This window comes from Microcaecilia unicolor, chromosome 7, assembly GCF_901765095.1.
Source record: "Microcaecilia unicolor chromosome 7, aMicUni1.1, whole genome shotgun sequence".
In the NCBI taxonomy this organism is placed as follows: Eukaryota; Metazoa; Chordata; class Amphibia; order Gymnophiona; family Siphonopidae; genus Microcaecilia; species Microcaecilia unicolor.
Window position 1 is genome coordinate 5,180,654 of NC_044037.1, and position 13,896 is coordinate 5,194,549.

Genomic DNA, 13,896 nt, shown 5'->3' on the forward strand with positions numbered 1-13,896 from the left:
AAAAGTCTTTCTCACTGGTTCAGCCTTCACAGTGGCCAGAGCTGGCTGTTCTGCTCTCTCCTTGGACTTCCACCAGCACAATTAGAAGATTGAACATGTTTAAACCTGTGGCATTTGCCAGTGGTAGTACCCAGTATCCCCTCCTTCAGTGGGACCTTTTAAATCCCTGGTGGTGCTGTGAGCCTGATGAGACCCCCCTCCCAATGTAACCCTGCCTCAGGACCCCTGGGGTGAGTCGGAGCCGATGCCAGTGGACGGAGCTCATTGGAAAGGGAGTTGATTTGGACTGGCTGGTTGGAAGAGAGTTAATGTAGGGGGAAAAAGCTAAAGTTGGTTCAAGGCACTGCAACCCCTTGAGCTTGTCCTGGGTGGTGGCAACATTATGCTGTGTGTGTGTGTGTGTATGTGTGTGTGTGGGGGGGGGGGGGGGGTTATGCTTTGCAGCAGGAGGGATAAAGAGACTTGTGAAGGACAAGGGAAAGATGGGTAATCAAAGCATAGACAGATCGTGAAGGAGAAGTGGGCTGGGGAGAAGATTCACCTTCCAACGGGACAATGATCCTAACACAAAGCCAAAGCAGTAACGGAGTGATTCAGGAAGAAGAAACAAAGTCCCAACCTGAATCTACTAGAAGATCTGTGTTAAGATTTGAAGCCTGCAGCTGCCAACCTGAAACAGCTCCAGTTATTCTGCCAAGAGGAATAGACAAAAAGTATCTATCGTAAATGAGACATGGCTGCTGTTGCTGCATAAGAGACGTCAAGTATTGAGTCAAAGGTGTGAAGATCATATATAAATATAAACATATTTTAGAACATAGAGTTGCCCTACTGGGTCTGACTAAAGGTCCATCTTTCCCAGTATCCTGCTTCCTGTAGTGGCCAATTCAGGTCACAAGTACCTGACAGAATCCCAAAGAGTAAGAAGATTCCATGTTACCAATTTCAGGGACAGCACTGACTACTCTCAATAGCAGACTATGGACTTTTTCTCCAGGAACTTCTCCAAATCTTGTTTTGAAATCCAGATATACTAACCACATTAATGTTCAGAAATGATATTCAAGTATGTATTTGTGTGGGATCATTCAGGGAAGGATGATGTTGGAGTGATCAATATGGTTTTATTATCAGAATTTCTTTTTTTTTGGGGGGGGGGGGAGAGAGGATGGTGGGTAGTTAAAGTTCCGCCAGATAATTGAAGGTTATGGTATAAGGCTGAAGGTCCTTCTGGGTCCCCTGACACCCTTACACTAGCCTGGCCTGTGACCTATCATTCCTAGAGTAAATTTTGCTACACCTCGTGCTCTCTCTCAAATACCGTCTCTAACCCCTAGACTAAATCCTGTAACCCCTTTCCGTCTCTGACTCGCTAACAATGACCTCTAAATCTGTGATGCCTGGGGACAGATTGTCTTCATTTCTAGCCTTGTTCTCCATGCATCCTCCCCCCCCCCCCCCCCCCCCCAATGATCTCTTCTCGGGTGGACTTGATCTCGTGCTGATTCTTGAACTGATTCGGTATTTGGTATAGTAAACGCTGAGCTTGCCGTGTGCTCTCACGGCTGTAGTTGGTCCTGCGGGGGCTACAGACGCAGCCCACTCCCCTTCCCCCTGCTTGGACTGTGGGAAGCCCTGTGAAGGGAGGCTAGTGCAGCTTGCTTTCTGACTTTGTGATGAGGATACCGTTGCGATGGGAGGCCTGAGTTTAGATTTTGGTGGTCTTAGGAAAGTCAGGCTGCAGCGCATGGATGTTGTCGGACGATCGTACTTGTTTAAACAAAGACCTGTACTGATAGAGGTGGAAGGTGTTTGCAGAATAGTATTGAGGGGAGAGCGTATTTATGTGGGGAGGGGGAAGCGTGTGTTTATGGATATACTGGTTGTATGTGTGCATGTACTGGGTTTGGGTATTTAGGGAGTGTGTTCTTGGATGTGTGTGTGTAAGGGGGGGGGGGTTTCAGGGTTTTTGTTCCAGTACATATTTCGCTGGCTTTCCTGCCTCTGAGCCTTTAAAGGTCACTGTTAATATCACTGGCAGAGCCGAGTCTCAAATGTTAATCTCTCCCGGCCTCCCCCAGCCCTGCACAGCTTCTTTCAGGAGATGAGAACACATACTTCTGATGGGGGGGGGAGGGGGGGAGACCAATAAGAGAGAAACTCTCCGTCTTTCCCGTAATGCAGTCCTAAATTGTAAAACAAAGCAGCTTTCTCCTTCAACAAGGCAGCCGCCTCCTCCCCACCCCAGGACCACAGGAGGAGCAGGTGGCAGAAGATAAAACCCTTTTCTCTCCTCCCCCCCCTCGGGTGCCCCCTCCCTCCCCAGGTGCAGGTGTGTAAGGAGAGCTGCAAGGAGTTGGGTTACCTCCTGGATCATTTTATTTCATTTTCTTCCCATCACTCGCTGGACTTACACCAAAGGTTCCCTGTGATGAGACTTAAATACTTCTCAATCCTCGAGGCGGGGTGGGGGGGGGGGGGCTGATTGACATCCCAGGGGCTCCCAATTCTGCAGGATGACTGCTTTCCCTGTCCCTACGGACTTTAGCACTGCTTTGCACGTTCTGGTGAAATCGTGTGTTTAAACATTTAACCTTCCAGACGGATACATGTGGAAGAAAGTTCTAGAAGCCGAGCCTTTTCGTGGGGGTAGAGACAGGGGTGAGATGAGGGAATAGTTCTTCACAGGAATGGTGCTGAATGCATAGTGGACCTCCCGGATAAAATACAATACCCCAAAACCAGGAACTAGATCCAAGAGGACTTGGGATACAGAGCCCGGATCCCAGGTTGGATAGAAACCAGGGCGAGAATCGGATGTAGCGGACTGGAGCAGAGGAACCCATCCAACATCACATTCTCTGAGGCAGTGAAGTTCGGCATCTCTATTAGCCTGCTATGCGTTCCTAGATGTTGTGGCTCTTGACTAAGTTTAATCAGCCTTATGGTAAAAATGCAGTGGGTTGAGATCCTGAGGAAGTGGGTTCGATTCCCACTGCAGTTCCTCGTGACCCTGGGCAAGTCACTTAACCCTCCGTCGCCCCAGCTACTTAGATTGTGAACCCAGCCAGGACAGAAAGTACCCGTACAAATAGCTGTGTGTGGTACAGATGGTATTTAAATTTAGGGCAGCCATTGACAGTCTGGGAGTCTGGAATTCAGTGCTGAGTGCCCAACGTCATCCTCCTGATCTGGCCCTGCCCATGTTCTAGGAACCTAAATTTAGGACAGTTTTTGAAGGGGTTGGAAGGCTGAAAAGTGGTTCCTTCAAAAACTGATGAGAGCTGAGGCCCTAAGTCGGGGACTGAGTTTACTGGGAGCCCAAATTGAGTGGATACAGGGCAGAATTAGAGGGAAAAAGTAAGGAATTTAACAGTAGGAAACCTACTTCAAAATCCTAAATACAGACAACAAAAAAAAAAAGCTTAAATTTAGAGAAACAAAGAGGTCAAATCCAAATGTAACCAAGTAGGAAAAGGCTCCTACCCAGTTAGATCACACTCAGCGGGTCAGAAAGAGATATTCAATACAGTTAACCAGACGTTGTAATATACGACTTGTATTCCACTAACTCACTTAAAAGGATCAAAATGAATTACAGTTAACTGTTTGCAAAAACAGAGAAGAAATTACATTCGATACATATTAAACAGAGATGTCTATAGGCGTAAAAAGAATTACATAAACAAAAATAACTTTAAATGTTTCCACCTTACTTGCTGGTTTATCCTGGGAGGTGCGGGGTGGAGTCTGGAATAGACCTGGGAGTTATGCGGACACTAGTGATGTCCAACGCCAGCGTTCGCATAGCTAACGGGCAAGAGGACCATATAAATATCAGTCCTGACTCTCTGCCTGCTACATATGTAGATATAGTGCTGAATATCGGCCCTAGGTGGATAGATTTTGAACACAGTACTCAAGGTGTGGTTGCACCATGGAGCGATACACAGGCATTATAGTATTTTCAGTCTTCCTCACCATCCCTTTCCTAATAATTCCTAGTATCCTGTTTGCTTTTTTGGCTGCCACCACACACTGAGCAGAAGATTTCAGCTTATTACGTACGACACCCAGATCTTTTTCTTGAGCGGTGGACCCTAGCATCAGGTAACTGTGATTCGGATTATTCTTTCCAATGTGCATCACCTTCCTTTTGTCCACGTTAAATTTCATCTGCCATTTGGATGCCAAGACTTCCAATCTCCTAAGGTCTTCCTGCAATTTTTCATAGTCAACATGTGTTTTAGTAACCTTGAATAGTTTTGTATCATCTGCAAGTTTGATCACCTCACTCGTCATTCCGATGTCCATATCATTTACGAATATGTTAAATAGCACCGGTGCCAATACAGATCCCTGCGGCACTCCACTATTCACCCTCCTCCATTGAGAAAAATGGCCATTTTACCCTACCCTCTGTTTTCTGTCCAATTGCTAATCCTCACCAGAACCTTGCCTCCTATCTCATGACTCTTTGTATCGCTCCATGGTGCGACCGCATCTAAAGTATTACATTCAGTTCTGGTCGCCGTATCTCAAACAAGATATAGCAGAATTAGAAAAGGTTCAAAGAAGAGCGACCAAAATGATAAAGGGGATGGAACTCCTCTCATTTGAGGAAAGGCTAAAGAAGTTAGGGTTCTTCAGCTCGGAAAAGAGACGAACGAGGGGAGATATGATTGAGGTCTACAAAATCCTGAGCGGTGTAGAACGAGTAGAAGTAAATTGATTTTTTTACTCGTTCCAAAGACTAGGGGACACTCGAGGAAGTTACATGGAAATACTTTTAAAAGAAATAGGAGGAAATATTTCTTTACTCAAAGAATAGATAAGCTCTGGAACTCACTGCCAGATGATGTGGTAACAGCAGTTAGTGTATCTGGATTGAAAAAAAAGGTTTGAACAAGTTCCTGGAGGAAAAGTCCATAGTCTATTACTGAGATAGACATGGGGGAAGCCAGTGCTTGCCCTGGGATTGGTAGCATGGAATGGTGCTACTAATTGGGTTTCTGCCAGGTACTTGTGACTTGGATTGGCCACTGTTGGAAATAGGATACTGGGCTAGATGGACCATAGGAGCCGACTCTGTGGGTGCTGTGGGTGCTTGAGCACCCTCAATATTGAGAAAATTCCTTGTGTCCAAGGAAGGGTTATTTTCACTGGGCTTAGCACCCCTAATAATTTTGAAAAGTTGGTTCCTATGAGATGGACCATTGGTCTGACCCAGTATGGCTACTCTTATGTTGAGTGCTGGTATATCTGGGTCTTATTTAGCTGGTGGTAGGCGGTGTGTAAAGACATGATCACTGCTGTTGGCTGACATGTTAGGACTCCTGAATTTAGGTGAATTTTCAGCTGTTGATAAATGCCTAAATTAGGGGTCCTTTTACTAAGCTGTGGGGAAAAGGGCCATGCGGTAGCGGCAGGGTTGTTTTTCCCATGCGCCAGGTCCCTTTTTACCACAGCCGGTAAAATGCTTCCCCCAAAAATGGCCACGCGGTAAGAGAACTCTTACCTTGTGGCCATTCGCCAGGGAGCTCTGACTGAGGTGGCAGTAAGGGCTCTCACGGTAACCAGGCAGTGCACAGCGAGGCCCGATTACCGCCGGGTTAGCACCACGCTAGGAAAAAAATTGCCGGAGCGCTGGAAATGATGCACACTCCAGCCAGAACTGCCGCTGGTGTCCGCATTAGACTTTCTGTCGTTCCGTTTTAGCCTGCGTTGGTCTTACCACCACTTTGCAAAAGACCCTTTCAGAAAGGAGTTTGTAATAGGTGACATAACTTGTGCAGCCAGTATTTGGTTAAATTTAGACCAAATTTCAAAGGAAAGGTGTGTGCATAGAGTCCGTTCCAAAAATATCCGACCAAAGTAACACACTTACGCCTGCTTTTAAATATACACAAAATATTCAAGAAAATGAACTCGCACAGAAGGTTCAGTTCCAACCCGAGCTGATCAAATCGATATTTCCCATGTTAACTCTAGGCAGTTTATAACGAACTATTTCCACACACAAAATTTATTTATTTATTTATTTGTAACATTTATATCCCACATTTTCCCACTTATTTGCAGGCTCAATGTAGCTTACGTTGTTCGTAATGGTGATCACCAATTCTGGAAAAGAGAAAATACATAGTTAAGATGGAGGTCACAGAGAGGATTAGATATTCAGGTAGAGAAAGTTCATTTTCGTGCTGAGAAGTAAAAAGGTATAAGATTAAACTTCAGTCGTGAATAGGTTACTTTGAACAATCAGAAAATTAAAGGTTACGTTTTGTGTAGTTCTGGTGGAAATTTCTTACTGGTATTTAGGATGGATCTTTGTGATATGCCTTTTTGAATAGGTTAGTTTTCAGTAATTGTAATCAAAATGATTTTAAAACTGCCCCTTTACATGTGTAACTTGGGTGCCTAAGTTCAGGAGCTCATCGGTGTTAATATTGGCCTCGGGAATCGAGGATCCTATAGCTAGACGCTGACTCCAAGCCAGACTTTGGCGCTACATCTTTCACTCATTCGGCTTCTTTTTGTGACTTTGTGGGCACAGAAAGACCAGGGAAGCAGCAGCTTGGTTTGCTCATCCCCTCTACTTTAATTGGGAGAGTCAGATCCCTCTAAGGAAGAGGTTACATAAGTACAAAAGTATTGCCACACTGGGACAGACCAAAGGTCCATGAAGCCCAGCATCCTGTTTCCAACAGTGGCCAATCCAAGTCTCAAATACCTGGCAAGATCCCGCAAAAATTCAATACATTTTATGCTGCTTATCCCAGAAATAAGCAGTAGATTTTCCCCAAGCCAATTTAATAATAGTCTATGGACTATTCCTTTAGGAAGCCGCCCAGACCTTTTTTAAACCCTGCTAAGCTAACCACCTTTACCACATTCATGGTGCTTCATTAATACAGTGATAACCTTGGGGCTTAACCCCAACAAAAGCTTTTAAAACAAGGAAGGTGGGGCCGTTCAAAATGGCAGTAACTTTTAGAGTAATGAGAGGTGAGGATGGCAAAGCATCCAGGTTAGAAGTAGTGTTTGCAGGTTTAGATTTTGTAAGAAGGCTGGCAGAAATTATACATCTTGCAAGTCACTTGCCATTTGATTATAATACCAGTCCATAAATACCATCTTAGCAGTTTAATAAAATAAGAAAAGATGAGAAGCATTTTACAATTGTTTTTTAAGAACACTTTAAGAATAAAAGCGAGAGCTTCAGTTTACAATCTGTGTCTCCACATCTGTTCAGCACTCTGCATTAAAAGCCTCAACTGATCACAAATCATGTAACAAATGTTTGTTTAAAAGAACAACTTTTTAATCTTCACTTGAGTTTTTGATACAATGATTCAAGTCATGGTTCAAGTGGGAAATTTGCAAAGTTTAGGTCCTGGAATGCTGAAATTTGAAGAGTGAGTGCGTTCAAAACAGACCTGGCAGTAGCTGGATTCGGGGGGAGGAAGGGTCCGTCTCATGCACATGTTCCTGGAAGTCTTAAGCCTGCTGTATTTGAATTGGCCTAAAATGTGGTAGATGCAGTTTAGGTGAAAATGGAGGAAATGTGCAAATGTTTTAGAGGTGAAACCATCTAGATTTACCTGTGTGCATTTTGCGGTGGAAAATGTAGCCGGGTCTGAGGGAGAGGTGCTGCATTCAGGGGTTTGCTACGCTGTTTATAAACAGGAGCGAGTCCCTTGTCATTAGTGAGGAGTTGACGTTCTGCATCTTTCTTTGCCTGTAAATAATCCCCTTCCTAACCACATTTCCCTTTCTTTTTTAGCCACCTCCAACGGCACGTTCGAAGGCCTAGAGAACAGAGAAGGTGGTGTCTGCCAGTCACGCTCCATGAAAATCATCATGAAAGTTGGGCAAGGTAAGTCGCATCATAGTACCGTTCGCACAGGAGTTGGAAGACTCCCTCCCCATTCTGGGGCTGGACAACCTCATTCCCACTGGCACATTGGCCACAGTTTCTGTGTTATAGGAGACTCGGGGGAATGACCTGAGACCAGGGGCGTAGCCAGACTTCAGTGGGAGGGGGGTCCAGAGCTCGAGGTGAGAGGGCACATTTTAGCCCCCCCCCCCCCCCGCGCCGCCGACCCCCCCTGCCATTGCCGAACCCCCCCCCCCCCGCCGCTGCCACCACCACCACCACCAACTTTGCCCCCCCCCCCCGATGACCCTCTCGACCCCCCCTCCCCCGCTGTCGCCTACCAAGGTCCTTTTCTTCCTCGTTCTGTTTCTGAGTCTGACGTCAGATTCACAGAAACAGAACGAAGCCTTGCGCTGGAAGAAGAGGGCCTCGCTGGCTGATCTGCAAGGCTTCGTTCTGTTTCTGTGAATCTGACGTCCTTACGTGCAGGACGTTAGACTCACAGAAACAGAACGAAGCCTTGCGCTGGAAGAAGAGGACCTCGCTGGCTGATCTGCAAGGCTTCGTTCTGTTTCTGTGAATCTGACGTCCTGCACGTACGTCAGACTCAGAAACAGAACAAAGGAAGAAGACTTCAGCTGGCAGGGGTTGAGATCCCCCGCCAGCAAAGGTAGCAGAAGGCGACGGCAGGTGGGGGAGGGGGGGGTCGAGAGGATCGTCGGCAGGGGGGTCCAGGGCCAAATTTACGGGGGCCCAGGCCCCCGTGGCCCCACGTAGCTACCCCCTGCCTGAGACTTTGAGTAATATTGTCATTCCAGTTCAATTCCAGTCAGGGGTGACTATTTGAATGATGCGTCGCCAGGGCTGTTCTCAGTGAGGGGAAAGCTGCCCCTGCGTGCGCCTGCTGTTCTCTGCCCTGATTGGTTGCCTGCAGGAACCGTGTGTAAAGTCCGTGGGTGCTGTGTGTGCAAGGATCTTTTTAAAGGAAATTACAGAGAGAAACAGAAACATGACGTCAGCTGACCTATCCAGTCTGCCCATCCACAGCATCCACTCTCTCCTCCGTAGCAGATCCACGTTTTCTTACATTCAGACAGTCTTTGTGTCCACCGGGAGAGTATTCCACACATCCACCACCCTTTCCATGAAAGTGTTTCCTTAGATCACTCCGGTGCCTGTTTCCTCCTAACTTCATCTATGCCCTCTCATTGCAGAGTTTTCCTTCATGCCACCGAGGTATTTAAACATATTTAAATACCTATTTAAGTCTATAAGTCTGTCCCCATTCGCTTTATGGGAGAGATCACTGACCAGTTCATTAGCCGCTCTCTGGACCGACTCCATCCTGTCTATATCTTTCCATAGATTCTGTCTCCAGAATTGCACACAGTACTCTACATGGGGCCTCACCAGAGACTTATACAAGGGCACTATCGCTTTTTATTTTTTTCTGCTGGTCTATCCTCTCTCTATGCACCCGAGCATCCTTCTGGCTTTCACTGTTGCCTTTTCTATCTGTTTGGCTACCTTAAGGTCATCAGAAACATTCACCTCCCCCAGTCCCGTTCTTCTTCCATACACAGAAGCACTTCACCCCCTATATTGTACCGTTCCCTCAGATTCTTGCGACTCATGTGCATGACCCTTTATTTCTTAGCATTAAATCTTAGTTGGCAATTGTCGGAGCAACCTTCAAGCTTCGCTAGATCCTTCTTCATGGCATCCACACTCTCTGGGGTGTCCACCCTATTACAGAGTTTGATATCATCTGCAAAGAGAGAAACTTTACCCCCGTCAGTCCTTCCGCAGTATCACTCACAAAGATGTTCAAGGACCGATCCCTGCAATACATCACTAATAGCATCCTTTTCCTCAGAGCGAACTTCGTTTACCACTTCCCTCGGTCTCGCCCTTTCAAAATAAGGTACAAGGTGCCGTATAAGAATTCAGCCTCTTTGTGTACAGACCTTGAGCAGAGACCCTCTTATCTTGTATCTGGGATACTCCAGAAGGGAGGGAGGATGAACCTAAGCCAGGAAGAGCTAATACCCTGCTGTCCCCTCACCACTCCTAAAACATATACCAGAGTTGAGATTGCAGTCCTGGTAGGGAAGGGGTTGATCATCAAGGAAGGTGAGGCAGGTAAGAAAAGATAAAGATTGGAGAGGTTAAAGGGCAGCTGAGATTTTAAAATGTTGTAACGCTTCCTTTCCCAGAAATCTGGAAGTCAGGATATGTTTGTTATGGATCTTATGACAGGGATCCTCTCCTTCGAGGGTCCAGTGTGGAAAACACCGAGTTACGTACCACACCAGGGTGAGGTCCCTGCTCAGTTGAGCTTAGTTGGTTGAGATACAGAGGATTCAAATAATTTCTAGTAATCACTTTGGTATTATATTAAGAAACACATTGGATCAGGAAGACACAGGGATTTGGGATTTTAAAACAATCTGGCACGGGGGGGGGGGGGGGGGGGGGGGGGGGGATGCATCAACTCAGAAGAGCTGTCCAGGCACCAGGTGCCACAAGCCAGGGTACAAAGTTTAGCAGTGAGGATGATTTGACATCTGAGCAGGTTGCCTGATAAGGAATGATGTCGGCCGAAGACAGAAAGTGGCTCTACCTCATGGTAAAGTGGGATAGTCTGTTCTTCTGTTTAGGAACTGAGTGGAGAGTTCCAGAGCTGGCTTACTCACGTTGTGTTCCGATTATTTTATGAAGAAACGTAAATGCACGTTTTATGGAACTGCCCCAGGGACAGAAGACAGTGGCATTCACACGTGGTCTGAAGCAGGTGCAATTGTGATAGATTTTTCTGGAAATAAGTGCATAGGAGCCAATCCTCCTTCCCTTCCCTGTATGCTGTACCCCAGGAATCGATCCATATATATCACACTGTGTCCTGTTCACTTGCACTGCATAAATGCATGAATTTTACACAGTTTACGGATGCCCAAGTGAAGACAAAGTTTCTTATAGCGGTCACCACATTGTGTAGGTCAAGCATTGGACTCCTGCCTGTAGCCTTCAGGAATCTGCCAGTGTTGGTGCAAAAGACCAGCTCAATAAGAGGCAGGTAACCTACGTTGCGAGTCGGTGGTTTCAGATAACATCAGACTTTCATCTCTAGTCTTCCAAATTGTCAGCCAAGAAAATATCGTCATAGTCCGCATTGGGATTTATTAGTAAAATGAGCCTTTAAGTAGATTTCAGCCAAGGAATGAGGAAAAGACATTTATTGTCAAGGAAAATGAATCTCCACGCTTAAACCTTCAGAAAATTCAAAATAATAATGTGCATGATCTTGTCAGAGTTAGCTCAGACACTGGATTGTATCTAAACCTAAAGAAAGCATTTGAGAGGGAGGGCAGGCAAATGGTGAAGCCATTTCACAATATGGAAGTGAGCTCTTGGGAAGACGGCCTGGCCTGTATGTGAATAAAATGACATGAATGTGGAACATTAATGCGTGTTTATAGCTGCATTAGTGGAGGCCTGCTGGGGTTAGTGGGGATTGCCTGTACTTTTTTACTAAAAGGAACTGCAGAAGATCAGACGACTCTTTCTTTAGGCTGTCTTGACGACGAAAGCACATGCAAAGAACAAATCATTAAGAAACTTCAAACTGCCCAAAACACTGCAGCCAGACTCATATTTGGAAAAGCGAAATGTGAAAGCGCCAAACCCCTAAGAGAAAAACTACTGTGGCACCTGCGAAAAGAACGAATTACGTTCAAAATCTGTACCCTGGTCCATAAAATCATTCACGGCAAGGCCCCGGCATATATGTCAGACCTCATAGACTTACCAACCAGGAACACAAAAAGGTCAGCATGCACATTCTTGAATCTCAACTACCTCAGTTGCAAAGGACTTGCATATAAATCAATATATGCATCCAGCTTCTCCTACATCAGCACGCAACTATGGAATGCACTACCAAACGTCATAAAAACAATACACGACCTAACAATCTTCCGAAAATTACTAAAGACCAACCTGTTCAAAAAGACATACCACAATGATCCATCCTGAATACCAGACAACGAAACTCTACCAGAATCAGACAAAACCGAACTCTCTATACCTGACTGTTTCAATCACTCTGTCACTAATGAACGTTAACGCACTACCACCTTATTTCTCACGCCAGAAATGAACTGATTTACTTTATAACTTGCTCTATCTTTTATGAACTTTAATGCAATACCACTTGTATTTCTCATTCCGTAAGTGGCGATCGCCATTATGGCATATATAAATGCGTTGCTTCACTTTGAAAATTCATACAGTCCGAGACTGAAGCTAGGTGCAGCTTTTGAGGGGCAGAGTGTTATATCTAGACAACCTCATGAAGGGAGGTATTCCAAAGCCAGGTAACTGCAGCTCAAAATGTCGGTGTACGTGTCGTCTCTTTTAGCCAGACGCCAGGTGAGATTCTCCATGGGATCTGAGTTCTCACAGGATACTGGTACGAAGGGGATTGAAAGATTGTGAGGGTGGCTCTCGAGGCCTGACCTGGGTTCTTCGTTCCAGACAATTTAAAGTTACAGATCATTACTTCTGCTTTAAGAAATACGTGGCCAATGTTTTTGGGCTTAAGGTTCTTGGTTCAGGGGTTTTGATGTAACATGGGTCTCCTATATTGTGAGATTTCCAACACTTAGTGTCCTTTTACAAAGGCGCAATAACATTTTTAGTGCGGGCTAAAAGTTCGAGGCGCCCATATATTTTTGTGGGCGTCAATAGCATTTAGTACTCACGAACCCGCTAGTGCTCCTTTGTAAAAAAAAAAAAAAAAAAAAAACCCTTAGTGTCCAAGGTCTTCTAAATATAAACTGACAATTTGGCAGTCGTGTTCTGCCTTGGCAAACAAGGGAAAACGAGCTCTTTCCCTCTACACAGAGAAACCACTCTGATGCGGAAATGGAAAATAGTTCCCGGATTCCTTCTCCTTTAAAAAAGGTTTGGACGGCTTCCTAAAGGAAAAGTCCATAGATCGTTATTAAATGGACTTGGGGAAAATCCACTATTTCTGGGATAAGCAGTATAAAATGTTTTGTACTTTTTTGCCAGGTATATGTGACCTGGATTGGCCACTGTTGGAAACAGGATGCTGGGCTCGATGGACTTTTGGTCTTTCCCAGTATAGCAATACTTATGTACTTAACCCTACACAACTACAGGCACAGCGAGATGATGACCCCGGTTTTTCTGGTCATCACATACAGGATGCTGAAGGGACATTTCATGTATTCATTTTTGCTGCTAGCTCAAGTCAGGCAACATTCAGGTACTAACATGATAAAATTAATGTCGTTATTACTATTTTACCACAGAACAAGTTATTGCAGGATTAACTGACAGGTATCACAGGTCCGTGACTACCAGAATAAATAATGTTTGAGCAGCAGGAATACCACACGTTCCCAGTCACGGCAACAGAAAGAAGAAAATCTCCTGCAACTCAGCTCTTAAAGTGTTCCCAACCTGCCCACCCTCGAGCCTTAAAAAAAAAAAAAAATCACATGTACAACTAGGGTTACCATATTTGCTCCCCCCCCCCCCCCAAAAAAAAGAGGACACATGCCCCCGCCCTGTCATGCCCCACCCCCTGTCACATACCACCCCGCCCCTTTCACACCCCCACCCCCCCATCACAAACCCCTAAGGGTGTCCTGTCCTGCCCTCCCCTTACCTAACTATACTGCCCTGGTGATCTAGTGACCTCTTTGGGGCAGGAAATAGCCCCCTCTTTCCTGCCCGGAGCACCTGCATACTGTTCCTTTCTGACTCTAGTCCCGGCGCCGGTGCTTAAAGCCCACCTCTTCAATGCCGCGTTCGGCACCTAACTCTTACCGTTCAGTAAATCCAGACTGCCCCAATTTGACTGCCCCTATCGGACCGACTGTTCACTTGTCTTTTAGATTGTAAGCTCTTTGAGCAGGGACTGTCTCTCTTTGTTAAATTGTACAGCGCTGCGTAACCCTAGTAGCGCTCTAGAAATGTTAAGTAGT

The 13,896-nt window shown here is 45.6% G+C and overlaps 1 protein-coding gene across 1 annotated transcript in view; it reads left to right on the forward strand.

Moving 5' to 3' along the window:
• Positions 1-13,896, forward strand: part of EFNB1 (ephrin B1) — an 89,194-nt gene that overhangs the window by 57,255 nt on the left and 18,043 nt on the right. Inside the window, exon 3 of the mRNA XM_030208794.1 lies at positions 7,787-7,879. Within this exon, the coding sequence (XP_030064654.1) occupies positions 7,787-7,879 (93 nt within the window). The remainder of the gene's footprint in view (positions 1-7,786; positions 7,880-13,896) is intronic.